General features: G+C 49.4%; 1 protein-coding gene across 1 annotated transcript in view; it reads left to right on the forward strand.

Moving 5' to 3' along the window:
- TXNDC16 (thioredoxin domain containing 16) overlaps positions 1-17227 on the forward strand; it is a 38012-nt gene extending 20785 nt beyond the window's left edge. The window contains exons 14-20 of the mRNA XM_074149310.1: positions 611-779; positions 1272-1408; positions 6648-6732; positions 11098-11236; positions 12552-12712; positions 14318-14508; positions 16311-17227. Of these exons, the coding sequence (XP_074005411.1) occupies positions 611-779; positions 1272-1408; positions 6648-6732; positions 11098-11236; positions 12552-12712; positions 14318-14508; positions 16311-16585 (1157 nt within the window). The 3' untranslated portion in view covers positions 16586-17227. The remainder of the gene's footprint in view (positions 1-610; positions 780-1271; positions 1409-6647; positions 6733-11097; positions 11237-12551; positions 12713-14317; positions 14509-16310) is intronic.
- The last annotated feature ends 794 nt before the right edge of the window (positions 17228-18021 follow it).

Raw genomic sequence — 18021 nt, forward strand, 5'->3', positions numbered from 1 at the left:
TGCATCGTTTCTTTGTCTTGGCCTAAGGTATTCCCAGTACCTTTCCTTACTGCCTTTTCTGCTCCTGGACAGTTGCCTGGGGGTTTCATGGTGTTCCTTTGAGTAACCAGCCAGATGTGAATGCCTCCAGGAATCGCCTTCTGAGAAGTGCAACCCACCATTTCCCTGATTTTATTCTCTCCATCGTCTGTTGTTTGGATCAATCCACACCTGCCCTGGTACTTAAGACATTCACAGGCTGAAAATATTATGCTCAGAAGTGTAAGGCATATCCATGAATGATTTCAAGAGGGAGATAGCCTGTACTCAACGGGATGGCGTATTTGGGGCTGGATTTTGACATCCTGCCCTCACAAAGCAGCATTTGTCTCCAGGAATGGTCCAGCAACTTCTCACTGGTAGCCCACCTGGGCTCTCCCCGCGTGCATGCTGTCTGTTAGGATCCAGCCCTGTAGGACGCACGCCAAAGCAAGCAGGAATTCGGGCAGCATTAATACAAATATATGCAATTATATCCAAAAAAGCTCAGAAAAATATCTCTTTTTCAATCATTTCTTTATTTATGGTTTTTTTTTGCATATTATTTATAAGTATTTGTTTCCCACTGTAGGAACTCAGGGGGTTTTGCTCTCTCGGGTAAACTGCTGGGACTGGCCCGGAGTCTGCACAAAGGAGAATGTCACTCAGTTTCCTACCATCAAGATTTACCAGAAGGGAGAGAGATCGGTGATGTACGATGGCATGTGGGGGACCGAAGAACTGACCAGCTTCATCATGCTGTGAGTTAATGAGTCCCCGCACAGTTAGTCTGGCACATCTGCTCGATGATGCTCCGGATACTTCACGGCCTCTGTAATGGAAATCCTTTTTGGAAAAAATAATGTCAGATCTGATTGTAGACCTGGTTTGGAAATCAGCTTAATAACTTTTTGTGCTTTTCAATGCCAGGGAACATCTGTTCTTGGGCAGTGCATCCATCTGTTGCCACTGTCCCTCTCGCTGTTATTATTAATGGGGATCCCAAGGAACTCGGAGCAACCGGTTTGGCTCAGGGCTGTTCTCTCTTCCCCATAACCAGCTCCAGTGCCTTTCTGTGACTAGGCGTTGTCCTTCCTTCCCAGGCGACTGGTTTTTCTCTCTAATGAGGCATAATGGTTGTCATACTGGGTTGGGACGTTGTTATTGTGATAAGGATTGAGGTTGCCCTTTTGTCTCTTCATCCCAAAAGTGAAGGAGAAGGCAGCCCATGGTGTGTCTCTGCCTTTCCATAGGAGCCGAGTTTCCTGCCCTCTGAAGCTGACCACGATTGAGGAAGCAGAAGGATATTTAAGAGGAGAGTTTCCATCTGAGCTGTCATCCTATCACCACACTTCGGTTCTAGGAGTATTTAGCACGGCCACGAGTGAAGGTTAGTGTGGTATTTGGGGATTAAACAGTCAGTTTCTTTCCTGATCATAGGATCCTAGAATCCCGGAATGGTTTGGATTGGAAGGGACCTTAAAGATCATCCAGTTCCACCACCCTGCCCTGGGCAGGGACACCTCCCACTAGAGCAGGTCACTCAAAGCCCCATCCTGCCTGGCCTTGAACACTTCCAGGGATGGTGCATGGAAGAGAGATGATTCCAGGTGCCTAGAAATTCCTCTGTATTTCATTTTCTCTGAGTGACCAACCGTCTTTGCTCACATCACAGCCTGCCTGGCACCACCCTTCCTATTTTTGCAATTAGAGAACTGCAAGTGATTCCAGATGTGGGACCTAAGGTCCATGTACTGGCTCAGAGGACATCCGGCCACCAGGCATGTTCACTACATCCAGTGTGGTGGAAGCATCTGACATGCCCAACAGAGATTGAGACATCATGCTTGGCACCATACAAAAGAGTAGTGCCCTGGATGACCTATCTCTGGAAAGACGTTTTTGCAGATGTCCAATCTGAACTCACCAAGCCACAACTTGTGCTTGTTGTCCTGCTCCTTATCATGAGGACTTTGCCTCTGTCCTCTTTATGAGTCCCCTTCAAAGTAGTTGTAGGCTGCCAGGGAGCTGGGGGTGTTCAGCCTGGAGAAAAGGAGGCTGAGGGGAGACCTTCTCGCTCTCTACAACTCCATGAGAGCAGGGTGTAGCCGGGGGGGGTCAGTCTCTTCTCCCAAGGGACAGGCGATGGGACAAGAGGAAATGGCCTCAAGTTGCGCCAGGGGAGGTTTCAGATGGATATTAGGAAAAATTTCTTGACAGAAAGGGTTGTCAAGCCTTGGAACAGGCTGCCCAGGACAGTGGTGGAGTCACCATCCCTGGAGGTCTTTAAAAGCCGGGCAGACGTGGTGCTGAGGGACATGGGTTAGTGGTGGTTTTGTCAGTGTTGGGTTGATGGTTGGACTTGATGATCTGAAAGGTCCTTTCCAACCCAGACACTCTATGATTAAATCTCCTCTTATCCTCTGGCTGCACAAGCCCAGATCCATCAGCCCCTTCTTGTAATCCATGTACAACAAACATGTCACAGCATGTTCTTTCTTAAAGAGAGCCCTTTCCACTATCGCATTGATAATTATCTTGCTGACTCCTCCTCCTGCTAACGTGGTCGTCCCAATCCTTGCAACCAACGCACAATCCAAACCCTTTTTTTTTTTTTTTCATAAAAAAGGCAAAGCAGCAATAAGATAAAATACAAATTTCTTACATCCAAATGAATGAAACTTGTTTGAATTTGTCTGACTTTGTAATCTTGGCCAGTGGCTGCCTAGGGTGATGTTAGTCACCCAGATGCTGCTCCGCTATCATTCCTTGCGTGCCATAGCTGTGGTCCAGGAGCCACTGGGTTTCCACAGCCTGTCTGAAAGATGGGAAAATGGACCCGAGAGATGCCATGATTTTTCACGTGACAGTCACACACATTAACATGGGTGAGGGAGTGAAATCACTCTGGAAAGGGAACGTCATGTCATGTTTCAGTCAGATCCACAGTGGTGAGCGTAGGACCTTTCAACCCCACGGTCGATCAGTTGCCAGCTACCCCTGGGAATTTTAAAAAAAAAAAAAAAAAAAAAAAAAAAGGAGAATTTTCTGATCTCCCTTAAGATCAAAATTTCAGGCTGTTTTTCATTTTGAAGCTCCCTCGTGCCTGCAAACTGAGGTTAAATGCAAACCAAGCTCCTTTCTCACATGAGGAGGTCCAGGGGGAATCCACTGTGCTCAGAGGCAAGAACAAAATAAAACGGCTGGAGCCAACCAGAAAACACTTGGGCTGTGTTCGCTGAGCCAGCTGACAGCAAAGACTCCTGCCCTTCTTCTGGAGGGTCTGGCTGTTAAATATAGCAGAAAGTGTTATTTTTATTTTATTTAAAAAGACAACAACAACAACAACAACAAAAAAACAACCACAAAAAAAAAACCCTTTAGCCCATTTCTGCCTGGTTTTCATCAGCTGAGCTCCAAAATCTCTCCTTTATTCCATGTATTTTCCTCTCTGCACTAGCGGAGCCTGGATTAGCCCCTTGATAGGACTGTGGACAGCATGGGGGACAGTGAGAGGGGTTCACGGAAGGAACCTGCTGGACATCTGAGCTCAGATTCTTTCCCATATAGAAGTTCATTTCCTTCCATGCAATCAAGAGTCTTGGAGGTTTCCAGACGGCTCCACGTGGAGGTTGCCTCTTCCCTCGGGGCAGAGTCAGTCTGCGATCTGGAACGGCACCCGCAGTCTGGGAAAACGCAGCCGCAGATGCCAAGAGAGATGAAATACGGGATGCTTTCACCGCCCGGAAGCTGAAAGGAGCTGTTGGAGCATCAGGCAGAACAACCTGAGGGAGCAGAAAACTGGAGCCAGCTGTTCTGGCACCAAAGCCAGGCCAGAGTCTGGGAAACCACATCACTGCTCTTATCAGCCTGCGGATTTATCTGGAATTTCCAAAAGGTTTTCTCATGGCAAGAATTCCTGCTCCAACCTGAACCACCAACACACCGTGCCATTGCCATTTCTGATTAAATGAAACAGAGCAACGAGATGTCCAGTTAAATAAAGCCCTGGATTTTTTTTTTTCCCAATCAGAACTATGTTAAGAAGCCCTTCAGTGGGTCTGGGCTAAAAGAGACTTGTTGGAAAATTCATTATTAAAATACATTCCAAAGAAATGAATGGTATTACTAAGACAATGAATAAGCGTTTTTCTGGAAACCTGGAGAACTGATAGGAGAGAAATTTGTTTGCTCTGCAGAAACTGGAAACAGAGTAAGACTCTCTCCTAAACCTTTTAAATGTTTAAAAATACGCCTGTGGTCCACAAAGCTCTGGTACCATCGTAGGGCTTGCCAGCGTCGGTGTGAATCGAGTGGAGAAGGCGTGTGAAGGTGCTGCTGGAGAGTGATGGTTTCATGAGATGCCTTCTGCTGGAGGGATGAGGGGTGATGCTCAGATCCTGCCTCCGAAAACCTTTCCTCACCTGGCAGTTTTATTCCTCCTCGTTCCCAAATCCACTGGGCTTGTGCGATTCACTGGGCTGGAGGCACGTGCTGCAGTGCATGATGGGGCCCCGTGGGGAATTAAAGCAGCGGTCCCCGGGGTGGGGGGACTAATTTTCTAGGAAATGTTTAAATAGCTTCTTTAAAAATGCCTCCTGTCTATAGTAGGAGCTGTGTGAATTTGGAGGGACAGAGCTAAGAGGCTGCGGCTGTTGAGAAATGAGGGCTGGTGCGTGGCTGTGGGTCTGACACAGTTCCCAAAATACTGGAAGAATCTGGAAGTGTGATAGGGAGGGAAGATCTTGCCGGGAATCACCCAGATGAAAGGAGAAAGCCTGGCCTCTGCTGAAGGTTATCCTGGTTTAGGAGAGAATTCCTGCAGCCAGGGACGCTGCAGGGCAGCGCTTCAGCACGGGCTTACATCTCAAGTGGGTGTTTAAAGTTAAATGCCTGTAGGAATGCTCTCCTGAGGAAGTTTGGATGTGAGCCTGCTCTGTCCATGTCAGGCTGTGTCCTTCGGTGCCTTATGAAAGCCCCACGGCTTCGTCTCCAGTAGCTGGGACATGGACAATTTCACAAGGGGTTTGTTGGTGAAGTTCTTGTTCATCTTTATTGGCTGGTCCTATGGGTTGCTTTTCTCTCGACGCCGATAAAATCAAGTGACCAAAGATAAAAGAGCCGGAAACCAACGTCAAAACCATCCAACGGTGGTTTCTCTGTATCACAAGATGAACCAGCCAAGCTGTGTCACCAGCTTTGTTGTATGTGTCTTGTTTCCTACAATGTCTGAACCCTCAATGAGCCCATCCTTTAAGGATCTAAGCTTCAATTTGGAATAGTATAAAGGAAAGTCTGTGGTCCCTGTGGTTCCACAGGGAAGACAATGGAAAATATGGCTTTGAGCGTAGCTTGAAAGCAGGAGGCAAAGAACCAAAAAGTGACCAGTTGTGACCCAGCGCCAGGCTGTTGAGGTCTGAGTCACTGGTCCCAAGAGCTTGGGCTGGCCAGTTGTGATATGACGGCGAACATTACGAGGAACACTAAATAGTGTCTGAATGAGATCCTATTTAAGTTATAAAGCGACGTGCATCATGGATGTATCTGAGATGTGACCCTCACTCTTGGGAAAACCTGCCTTCTCCAAAAAGAGTGATTTCTCACTCTCCTTAAGTCGGAAGAGCCTTTTTTGTTGCTTTCAGTTGCTCAATCCAAAGGGGGAAGGGTGGTGGTGTTGAAATCTGCCCCCGTTCCACCCTGCCTTTGGCAGCAGCGAGTTTGATCCCTGATCCATAACTGTATTTTGCACTCTCACACACTATGGTTTGCAAGTTCTCACAAAGCATGCCTCTCCCACGGATCCACCTTCTTAAAACAGGGGCTCTGGAGTCACCTTCGTTTGGGGGCTCTGCTCTCAGCCTCCCAGCATGGAGAGACTCAGCTGCGATGGATCAAAAGAGCCCCCCAAAACCAGTCCTTTCCTCATCATCCTCGCCGTCTGAGTATGGCGAGTGGTGGACCCTAGCAGCCCTGGGCTGTGGCGGTGGTGGCCCTGCGCTCTCCTTGCAGCCACCCAAAGCGGTGGAGAACACTGTGTCTGCCAGGCATTTATCTTTTGGACCTTCCCTGTCCTAGCCGGATGCCTGGAACAGACCCTGCCTGCCCTGAGGAACTGGATAAAACCAAAAGACACCCGTGGGAGAGGTTGGTTTATCTGCTGGGCACTTAGCACTGCTCCAGTTAAGTCGTCGTCAGTCGTTTCCAAGAACTCACCGGGGTTTATAACATAGCTGTTTCGACTTAAAATAATCGGTCTCCTGTTTCTAAGAACACTTATGGACTTTAAGTCCCTAAAGACATTTCATTTTCCATCAGTGGCCTCTTGTCATGCAGATCCTGGAAGCTCAGTGGCTGGCGGCTGAGGAGCAAACGCTGTTCTCATAATAGGAACTTTCCTGCTGATCCTTTCGGCCGCTGCCAACTCCTCCTCCTGGAGCCCGCGGCCACCAGGCGCATCCATTCCTCATGAGCCTCTAATCCTAGTGCTCTTCCCGACTGACAGTTTGCTGTGGGAGGGTGTTACACATGTAGACGGTGATTTGGTTTGCAGGAGGAAGCTGACATTTCTCTTTCTATTGTTTATTTTTGTGTCTTTGTCTTTTTTCTTTTTTTTTTTTTTTTTTTTACAGCCAGGGAAGCTTTCGAAGAGGCAGGAAACATCTTAAGCGGCCATGTAACGATGGGGATGTATTTGGAAGATGATGGATTGGCTTTGTAAGTTGTTTCTCTTTTTTCTTTGGTGAGAATTCTCACTTATTAATTTAGTGAAAGCCAATTCCTAGAGCGTCACTGGCCATGCTGAGCATTTAGCAAAGTCAGGGCTTTCTTGGTCAGTTCCTGATTGCATAAGAGCTTCGATTGTGGCCCAAACTTCAAGCCAAATTGGTGCTAATGGGATCTGAGCATTTATCGGTCCATGCACTTAATTGTGTCATTAAGACTCACACCAGCAAGGGGCAAAGTGCTTTGGACTGGACTGTGAGAGATGCTTCAGTGCCTATAAATGCAGCTAGATCCAAGGGGAATCTTCAGCTTGTCCCTGGCATTTCATTTCCATCAGGAATTAGCTCTCAAGGCAGAGTTAAAAAAGTCCCAGAAGGTCCTTGGCCTGTTTTCCAGATGTGGGTTTAACAGCCAGTAATGCAGGAGTGGATTCTTCTCATTAGCTCCTTACAGGTGCGCTGCATCTCTAGCATGTCTGATGAGACGTGGGCTTTTTTGTGGTGTGCAGGGAGAATAAAAATGTAAATATCTTGGTGCATCCCCATTAACCAAACTGTGCTCAGAGCACCGGCCGTGGTTGGGTCTTAGAAGCGAAACAGTGCTGGGGTGGGAGACCAGTATGTGCCCTTGTGGCCAAGAAGGCCAATGACATCCTGGGGTGCATTAGGAAGAGTGTGACCAGCAGGTGGAGGGAGGTCATCCTCCCCCTCTGCTCTGCCCTGGGGAGGCCCCATCTGGAGCACTGTGTCCAGTTCTGGGTTCCCCAGTTCAAGAAGGACAGGGAACTGCTGGAGAGGGGACAGCAGAGGGCTACAAAGATGATGAGGGGCCTGGAGCATCTCTCTCATGAGGAAAGGCTGAGGGACTTGGGTCTTTTTAGTCTGGAGAAGAGAAGGCTGAGGGGGGATCTGATCAACACCTATAAATACTTAAAGGGTGGGTGTCAGGAGGATGGGGCCAGTCTTTTTTCAGTGGTGCCCAGGGACAGGACAAGAGGTAACGGGCACAAACTTGAACATAAGAAGTTCCATCTCAACATGAGGAGGAACTTCTTTCCTGTGAGGGTGGCAGAGCCCTGGAAGAGGCTGCCCAGAGAGGTGGTGGAGTCTCTGTCTCTAGAGACATTCAAAATCCGCCTGGACACGTTCCTGTGCAACCTGCTCTGGGTGAACCTGCTCTGGCAGGGGGTTGGACTAGATGATCTCCAGAGGTCCCTTCCAACCCCATGTCATTGTGTGATTCTGTGACCAGTGGGCGATGGCAGGTTCAGGAGTCACAACCAGCAGCATTAGGGTGAAAAAACTGATGCCGAAAGACTTCTCTCCCCCTGAGGATCTATCTCAGCCCAGCTGATAGAAGGAAAAGAAAAAAGCAAAGGAAGGCAGGGTGATCTTACAAAACAAGATACCAACGGCATTAGCCTGCGTTGTCTCAGCGATGACAGATGCGAGAATACACCTCTGTCCTCCTGCTCCAGCCACGCTCCGCAGCGCGCTCCTGTTTAGCTGGAGTCGCTGATACAGTTTATATAGATATTCCTTCTGCCAAGTTTGGATTTTGGCTGTGATTTGTGGGTGAAGCTACTGTAGATGGTCATCTTCTCAGCTATAAGTAGAAAGTAAACACTTACAGGAACTCCTTATGCAAGAGCCGGGCTGACTTCCCTTCTTAAGAAAAGCAAAGCTATTCTTCTGCTAAACGCTCAAGGAGGAAACGTTTGTGGCTCTCAGGTCACGGAAAGCTGAGTCCCCTCTCTCCACGGAAAAAGGTATACAAAATACACAATGTTGTTAGCAAAACTGTTTGCTCAGCAAGCACCTGCCCACTTGGTAACTAATGGGCGGGGGGGTAAAAAAAAAAAAGCCTTAAGGAAGAAATGCTTTGAATGAAGTCATTATTTATATCTCAAATACTGAGATGTCATAGATTCCTGCCAAGTATTTGTTTGCAGATGTTTTTCATTTAAATGCAGGTCTCACATTACCCATCGAATGCCCCTGAGAGAGCTGTTGTAAGCAACAATACAACCCCTCGGTACCAGTAAGATGAGAAGTGATTTCAGGGCAGATTCTAGCTATTAGATGAGGAATTTGGCAGTAGTTAAGAAACTTCCTCATCAAAGGATGATGGATGGATTTGGACATAGGGAGCAAGAGTCCTTACCTCCTCTGAAAAGTCATCAAGCCAGAATGTCTCTTTAAGACCTGGGGAAGTTTGAGAAGTTCAAAATGCCCGAATTTAAAAATTTTCTAGGGTTTAACCATTCTTCATTGATTGCGAATACAGGTTAGATTGATAAACAACAGAGAGGACCTTCCTAATAGACCAGAGGGTTGAGTGGTGGAGCTCAGGAGCCTGGGCAGACAGGGGAAAGCTTAGCTCAGGGCTGGATTTACAAAGATAAATTAAAAAAAAAACCCCACAGAGTATACTGCAAAATGAAACTGAAATGGCTTAGATAAATCCAACAACAGCTTAGCAACAGGATTCACAGCTTTTGAAGGCCTCAGGATAGCCCAAGATCATTCATTACGTCTGCTCTTGATCAAGACATCAGTACAGATCTGGGTGTCCCTTAGGAATTTGCTGTGAGTGTTTTATTTCCAGACAGATAATGCCGTGATGGAGGAAGTGAAAGGCCTACGTATGAGCTGAACGTGATGGAAATGCATTGTCTGCTGTTCCCTCCACTTGCTTTGTCATTGGTGACCTAAAACACCAAACACCGAGATTTTTAAAGCAAATTTGAACAAATCTCCAATCCCATTCAGAACTGCTGAAATAAGTGCCCAAACTGAACCTGCCTGAGCAAACCACGGAGGGAAGCGCAGTAGGTTGTAACGTGATTTTTCTATGAGCTGCCTTTCATTAAAAATAAGTAGTTTGTTCTGCACTTGGCTGAGTTGTATCTTTCTCATATGGGAAAAAAAGGAGATGGACCAGATTACTTTGGAAAAGGAAATCAAAGGCTTTCCACCTCCTCACCCCAAAATGTCCTTACGCCTCACTCGGTTTCCCCAGAAATTCTGGTGTCACAGCCTTTGACAAATTGCCAGCAGCCTTTGAAAAACAAACTACAGATTCCCCCAGAAAAACTGTTGAGGCAGCTGACTTCCTCCGTCGCGCCCTTCCTCTGGGCCCTGACATCTGGAGCCTTCGGGACTGAAGTTCCTCAAACTTCCAGAAAATTACTCTCCCCTCTTGGTGTACCCCCTGCCCTTTCATTGCCCAGACTTCTCCTATTTTTGCTCTTTCCGCCTTCTCAGCTTTTCCTTAAGTACCCTTGAACCCTCTCAACCAGAAGAGCGCTGGGGAACAAAGGATGAGCTGGCTTCTCCACCAAGTCTGCAGGTTGTGTGTGTTGCTCTAATGCGGGGCTGGACTTCAGCAAAACTGTCCTTGTTCGCTGAGCCAAAAATCAGATCTCCCGGAGCTCATTTTGTCTAGGTCGGTGTCGCTCGGATGGAGTCGAAGACCTTCTGTTCGCCTTGGTCTGGGGTAAAGCACTGGGTGGGTGTTTTCACCGTCTGACCATAGGTGTGAAAATGAAGGAGAAATGCCAGCAAATAGTTTAGATGGTGGTTTGGGGTTTTCTCTCTTTAGCTGCTGATGGCTTTTTGCAGAAGAAAGTGCTGTTTGTGTGTGTATATTTAGTGTCGGGTGCGAGCTGGGTAAGTACTTGTTTCAGAAGAGGACGAGGGAACACGTCAGCCCCATCTCTCCCCGTTGTCTTAAATCAGGACTGTGCAGGGGCTGGAGAGATGGGGAACACCATGGGCAGGGCAGGCAGCTCAGGACCCTTTTCCTCCCACAGATGTCCATATGCCTCTAACATCACTCTTTCCCTCCCCTACATAGAATCATAGAATCATAGAATGGTTAGAGTTGGAAGGGACCTTAAAGATCATCGAGTTCCAACCCCCCTGCCCTGGGCAGGGACACCTCCACTAGAGCAGGTTGCTCAAAGCCCCATCCAGCCTGGCCTTAAATACTTCCAGGGATGGGGCAGCCACAGCTTCCCTGGGCAACCTGTTCCAGTGCTTCACCGCCCTCACAGGAAAGAATTTCCTCCTAATATCTAATCTAAATTTCCCCTCTTCCAATTTAAAACCATTACCCCTTGTCCTGTCACTACATCTCCTGACAAAGAGTCCCTCTCCGGCTCTCCTGTAGGCTCTCTTCAGATATTGGAAGGCTGCTATGAGGTCTCCCCAGAGTCTTCTCTTCTCCAGGCTGAACAACCCCAGCTCTCTCAGCATCCTCATTCCCACCATGAGGATGCCAGCTCTGCGTCCTCCAAGATTTGGTGTGTGCCAAATCCTCCAGCCAGATCTTGTTTCCATTCCTCTTTTTCAGATCCCGTAAATATGCCGTGTCCCCCCCAGCCCTCCTCCTCGCCAGGAGTGGAGGTCGGAGCGTGGAAGGCATCGCTTTGTCCAAACAGAGCGCGCAGGACATGGTGCGGATGATCAGATACGAATTGCTGGACATTTTTGTAAGTAAAAATTAAAAAAAAAAGTGTCCTTCTTTCCATTGTGGTCATTTGGAGAAGCCCTGATTATAGCATGGAGATGTGCAAAATAAATAGAGAAAGACAGAATTGTCTGGGTTGGAAGGGACCTTTCAGATCATCGAGTCCAACCATCAACCCAACACTCACAAAACCCACCACTAACCCATGTCCCTCAGCACCACGTCCGCGCGGCTTTTAAAGACCTCCAGGGATGGTGACTCCACCACTTCCAATGCTTGATAACCCTTTTGGTATAGAATTTTTTCCTAGTGTCCATCCTAAACCTCCCCTGGCGCAACTGAAGGCCATTTCCTCTTGTCCTAAAATGTTTACTCATTATTTTTATCATGCTGAGTTATGCTTGTTTTTAAATTGTATGGCTTGGATCCGACAGGCTGGACAGAAATCTGCTGTTTGCTGTGCAGTCTCCTGGGAGGAGACCCTGGGAGTTGATGGCCTGGCTTGTGCTGGTAGTCACAGACCTGCTGGTGTGGTGGCTTGACCCCTCGCAGGGTCTGCTCCTTGCCTCTTCCATGTGCTTTCCAGAGCCTGGTTATAATCAGAGCACATGAAACTAGGCTGAGCTGACCTTGCTTCTGCCCTCTGGGCTCACACCCCTTCATCTCAGCCTGCACAGCCACTCATTCATCCTTGGCTTGTGATGGAACAGGTTGGGCATAGACATCTCCAACGTGCTCCAAGATCCCAGCACCCACGCTTGTTTTCATAGAATCATAGACCTATAGAATGGTTAGAGTAGGAAGGGACCTTAAAGATCATCGAGTTCCAACCCCCTGCCCTGGGCAGGGACACCTCCCACCAGACCAGGTTGCTCAAAGCCCCGTCCAACCTGGTCTTGAACCCCTTCAGGGATGGAGCATCCACAGCTTCTCCGGGCGACCTGGGCCAGTGTCTCACCACCCTCACAGCAAAGAATTTCTTCCTCATATCTCATGTAAATCTCCCCTCTTCCAGTTTGAAGCCATTACCCCTTGTCCTATCACTACCAGCCCTTGTAAAAAGTCCCTCTCCAGCTTTCTTATAGGTGCCCTTTAGAGACTGGAAGGGCCTCTAAGGTCTCCCTGGAGCCTTCCCTTCTCCAGGTTGAACACCCCCAACTTTCTTAGCCTGTCCTCACAGTAGAGATGCTCTAGCCTCCTTTTCAAGGTCCTTGCATTCAACGTGGACCCTACAGCCTCGCTTAGCCCCTGCACCCCTCACGTAAGGACAGAAAGTCTGATTTTGCCCTTTTCTCTCCTCCTCATAACCCCCAACTTCTTGTTTTGGTGTCTCGCAGCCAGAAATCACCGTGCAAAATCTACCCCAGTACTTGCAACTCCGAAAGCCCTTCCTCATCTTCTTCAGCGATGGTGAAATCGGTCAAATGGAAAGCAAGGAAATGCTGAAGCTGGCAAAAGGAAGACCCCGACAAGCGTTTGTGGCTTGTTGGTTGAACCTGTGAGTGTGTAAAAACCTCTTTTCTTCTTTCCGTTAGCTCACTCTCGGCGTTTCAGGGCATGAAGAAAAAAGCTGAGTCTGCAATTACTGAAAACACTGGCTGGCTGATAATGTGATTTTTCGGTCTGAAGTCATCGTGAGTTGGGAGGTCAAATCATTTAGCAGTGGTTCAGGCTGCATTCAGGGCAGCTGCAAAATTGCACGACAAAGTAAAATTAGTAAATGTTTAATTGATCGCAGAAATAATTTCCAGTAGAGTAAAATCTTCTCCCAAGATATCCCACGGCAGCTTCGCCCTGGCTCTGGTGTTATTTGTATTTTTGTCACATGTGGAAAAAAAAAAAAAAAGGGAAATTTGCCTTCCTGGAGTGTCTTATAGTGATTTTTCCACCGGCAATTAGAGGGAAGCACAACAGGGCGATGACTGATTGTTGACTGGGGGAAAGAAAGTTTTCAGAAGAAGGGACAGCCAGAAGAGGCTCCATAAGGCAAACCTAAAAAATATTCAAGATAAAAAAATGAGCCCGGGAGCTAAGAAAAAGGAGAAAGTTGTAGGAGCGGGGATTTGTTTTAATCCTCCTCTCCCCTGGTTGCATTTTCAATTTTGAGCCCCTGCTTCTTTCGCCCGAGCCCCAGAGACACCTCACTGTCTTCATCGTAAGGGGCTTTGAAGTCTGGGAAGTGCCTCACAGCGTGGGCTGAGGTTTAGCGAGCGGGGAACGCACATGTTTGCGAAGAGGAGGCGCCTCGTTTGCCAGTAATGCAGCAGAAATGAGAGCCCCTGGAACTTCCCCTCCTACACGCGTCTGCCTTTGTTCTCCCTTCCTGAGAAGGAGCCGACTGTCCTTTGTCAGAGCGAAAGGGCATCGCCACAACAAAAAGAAAAAAAAAAAACAAAACCAAAAAAAAAAAAGGCAGAATGTGGCCGTTGGCTTGGAAAGAGAAGCACAGTCCTAGAAAGAGGACCTCATTCCCATGGCGAGAGCCAGCTCAGACCTCAAGCATGACTCTCAGCCTGAAAATAGTGCTGGAAAGACTCAGTGTCTTCATGGGCTTGCTGTCCCTCCATCTCCATGTCCTCTTTCTGTGTCGCCTGGGGAAGTTGCCATCCCAGCGCTCCTCAGGCTGTGGGAACCACCCAGTGGCCGCCCAGGGGCTGGACCTCCTGAGCACAGCCCTCTCCATCACCTCCTCCTGCTTTTCCGTCCCCTGTGGACTTGACACAGCCACGGGGTGGTGGCAGCAGATGGGCTGGAGGGAGCTGGTAGCTCTCCCTGTGGGGCTGCAGGATCTGTCCCGTTCCTGTCTCGCCTGTCCTTAAAAACTTATGGTGGAGAACATTTCACACCCTCCTACAGAGTTTGCCCCAGCTCCTCCTGCTTGAGGATTTCTCTCCTTCTGTCCTCTCCTTCTCCATTGGACCTTAGTGGCTTGCTGTAAGGCATTGAACTTATAAATAACATGGTCAGCTTCTACAGCTGTCCCATGGGCAAAACTCCATGCTTGGCTGGATGTGGCCCAAGGACTTTGGTGTTTGCTTGGCTCTCAGTCCTGGTGGGCTGCCCAAACCGCTGGTGAGCGAGTTGAATCTCCTCTTCCCACCAGGAAGAAGACGCCGGTGGGACGCGGGGTCCTGAAGGTCTATTTTGCCACCGTGCCTTCGCTGCCTCTCCTCCTCTGGGTGAACCTTCATGCCGGGGGTCAGGTGTTCAAGTTCCCATCAGAGCAGACCATCACGGAAACGAACGTCTTGTCTTGGCTGGAGAGGCTAAATGCGGGACTGGAGATTCCCAGCAGTAAGTGGACACGGCGTTTGTATCGTTCCTAAGCACGCACTGTTAGCTCCGCTCTGTTTATGAGGAGATGCAATACATGCAATAAATTGTCTGCCCTGGAATTTAATGATGGAAAAAACTAGCTCTGCTAGTTTGAGCTTGAGAAGTACAAATAGTCCGGCCAGAAGAGACTACCCGCACTCACGAGTTTGCTTTGGGACTGTTTAATGTTCAGAGCCAAGCGGGAATAGCTCTGAATTGACATCTCTTCCCTGCCATAATCCCCAAACCTGGCTGCCCTCGCCGGTTCCTGCAAATGGACCTTCTGCAACACAGCTCGCTCATAAAAAAAATATCTCCTGACTCCCATCTGTCAGCGTAAGAAATAACCGCTCTTTAGGCACCTTCCAGCATTTTTTTGGACGGGAAAGGCTAAGGAAACCGGTGCTTTGCTGTGGTCTTTGGGTCATAAAGGGTTGGCTTGCGCCGTGAAGCTTTTCGCTGCATCCCTCCTGCCTTGATCAGCTCCCTTTGGAGGAAGGCAGCACAGATGTGCCTTCCTCCTGTGATAACACATGGGATGCTACAGGGATGTTGGGAATTATCAGCTGTGAGCCTGCTCCAGGCACCGGGAGGGTGATGGGGTGACTCCGCTTGATCTTTGTGAATTTTAAAACGAGCCTTTCAAAGCGAATGTTTCCAAAAAGCGCGGTGGGGTAGGATGCGTAGGCTCTCTCTGGAGCTGAAGACACCGTTTCCGACCCAGTAATCGCTGTGAGAACCCTGTGAGCCAGCTCTCCTCCCACATCGCTTTCCATTGCTGCTGCTAAAGGCATCTGGCTGTCACGTATCACAGAATCATAGCGTGGTTTGGATGGGAAGAGACCTTTGAGGCCCATCTAGTCCAACCCTCCTGCTATGAGCAGGGGCATCTTCAACTAGATCAGGAGGTCAGTAGGTCTCTAGGGAGGAACTTTAGTTTTCGGGGGTGTCAGAGGGGTGCATTCATGCACCCCTAGGGGCAAGAGGTAATGGTTTTAAACTGAAAGAAGGGAGATTGAGATGAGATCTGGGGAAGAAATTCTTTGCTGTGAGGGTGGTGAGACCCTGGCCCAGGTTGCCCAGAGAAGCTGTGGCTGCCCCATCCCTGGAGGGGTTCAAGACCAGGCTGGATGGGGCTTGGAGCAACCTGGTCTGGTGGGAGGTGTCCCTGCCCAGGGCAGGGGGTGGAACTGGGTGATCTTTAAGGTCCCTTCCAACCCAAACCATTCTGTGATTCTATGGCTGAGCAGCTCACTGCATGGCCAGGGGCTACGCCAGCCATCGCAGCCTCCTTCCTCAGGCTTTTAAGTGCTACAAACCCTGTCATCAGTCTTAAAAGCATAAATTAAAGCACATCCTCACGTAATGGGACTGCTTCCTGCCTGTATAGACAGCAGTCTCCCCTCACTCCTGATGGCATCTCGGTAATGCACAGTCATTAACACCGTTATCTGAGACCCAAATGAAGCAGCCACCCACTTCTGGAAAGACCCCGAGTGTCACCTTTGCTGTGAGGACAGGGGAACCCCCCCCAGCCCCCCCCCCAGCTTTCGGGAATCGGAGCCTTGGCCATCTCCAGTAAATACTAGTATGCACCCCTGGCTGGTTTAATTTGGGTGGAGGTATTAGTTTTGGAAGAAAGAGGGTGACCTTTAGGAAAAGGTCTTTAATTTTGCTGTCACTGGAAGGGCAAAAAGAGGCATAATTCCTTTGAAAGGGAAATGTCCGTGGAGTGGGGCCGCATAAATCTTAATTAACATGGGACTGTATTTGCTTCTCAGGTACCTTGTCTGAGGAAGACTGGAAGCCACCTCTCCCCGCTTACGACTTCCTCCAGATGATGGAGATGGCCGTGCCTGAGCTCCCCCTCCACAATTCCCACCACCGTGGGGACCCACCCGTGCCTGAAAGCCCAGGAGGGGACACAGCCGTCCGGGAGGAGCCATCCCAGCAGACCAAGGCAGAGAAAGTGGGGTCCCCTGGCAGGGACCTGCGGGGGACAGCCCCCAGGCTGGCGGCGAGGGAGAAGCAGGGCAAGAGACACAGCGAGCTCTGAGAGCCGGGAGAGTGAAAGATCTGGGACGGTGCCCAGAAAACCCTCTCACTTTCCCAGCCCTCCCTGAGCCTTTACACCGAGGAGAGAAGTGCTTTTAGCTGTAAATTCATGGAGAAGGGATCAAACAGCCCCTAAGTCTCAGTGCGAGTTCTCTGCTGCTGTAGTTTGGTCCTTCTGTGATTTCTGATGGCGGAAACGTGTCGGGACACCCCACAACTTGGTGTCCCCCCCCCGGCTGCTGGTGGGGTTTCATCTCACAGCAAGCATCGAGAGCAGCTCTTGCAGGCAGGTCGGTGCCAGGGAGCTCAGCCCGCCCCATAGCTGGGGGGGAGATGGGGCTGGAAGCTCGCCCGCGCAACAAAGTGCGCTGGAAAAGTCGAATCAGCACAACCTATAAACACTACAGTTTCTGTATGTCTCACACTGGTGCTTCGGTGGCCCCCGAGCAGGAAGGGGTGAGTGATTGCAGGATAAAAAAGCACATTTCTCTTCCCCCCAGGGTTGTAATAGCGGCTCTACCGATGTGTGTCAGCCAGCCCTGCTCTCAAAAAGGGATTAAATCTGCACTATAACCACACAGAGCTGGGGGGGGCAAGCGTGCCGCCCGCTCCGGGGCTACTTAAACTGGCACCCACTTGTGTTTACACCTGACTTGTGAACCGAATTTGTGAGCGTGTTCGTCCTCGGGGAGGTGGGGGGGCAGTAAGAGGAGTATCTGGTTAAAGCAGTTTTATTACGAAGGCCAGAGCTCAGGTCATCACAACAGCCACGAATAGCTGGGACAAAAAAAAAGTCTGCCAGCAAATTCCCAGGGCAGGCAGGTTGGAAGATGGCTTTGCTCAACGCTGGCATTTTCTTGGTTACGAGCCCGGGGGGGGGGTTGTTTGCAGCTTCCATTTTTCTTTGCTCTCGGTGACAGCAGCGAGGTTGGTGCTTTCTGAGCCGGATACGGATCCGGGGTTGAGGTCTGCAAAAAGCCCAGATCTTAGGGAATGAGGGGAGGGAGATGAAGGACAAGTGCTGGGGACAGACCCTTCCAAGGTGGGATGGAGCTGCTTCGCATCCGTATCTCCGTGGGGAGTACAGGACCTGGGGAAAAGGACTTTCCAGCCTCTGTCCACCTTCTGGGGACAGGAGATCCCACCTCTGGTGTTCCTTGCAGGAGGAGCTGAGTCTCCAGGCCAGCATGGGATGTGGGCTGGGAAGAGCCGTCTGCTCAGAGGGAAGCTTTGTCTAATCCCACGATGACCTTCCCACCCTTTTCAATAAACTTCTGCTCCCTCCCACAGCGCTGCTGAGATGTGCCGGGAGGGTCGGATCCTCCTCCTCCTCTTTATGACTCTAAATTTACTGGGGAGAGGAAAAAATTGATGGTAAGGAACTGCTGCGAGCATTGTAAAGCCTGTATTTCTCATCCTGCAAGCAGCCCGCACGGT

The sequence above is a fragment of the Numenius arquata genome, chromosome 6 (genome assembly GCF_964106895.1).
Source record: "Numenius arquata chromosome 6, bNumArq3.hap1.1, whole genome shotgun sequence".
NCBI classification, from domain to species: domain Eukaryota; kingdom Metazoa; phylum Chordata; class Aves; order Charadriiformes; family Scolopacidae; genus Numenius; species Numenius arquata.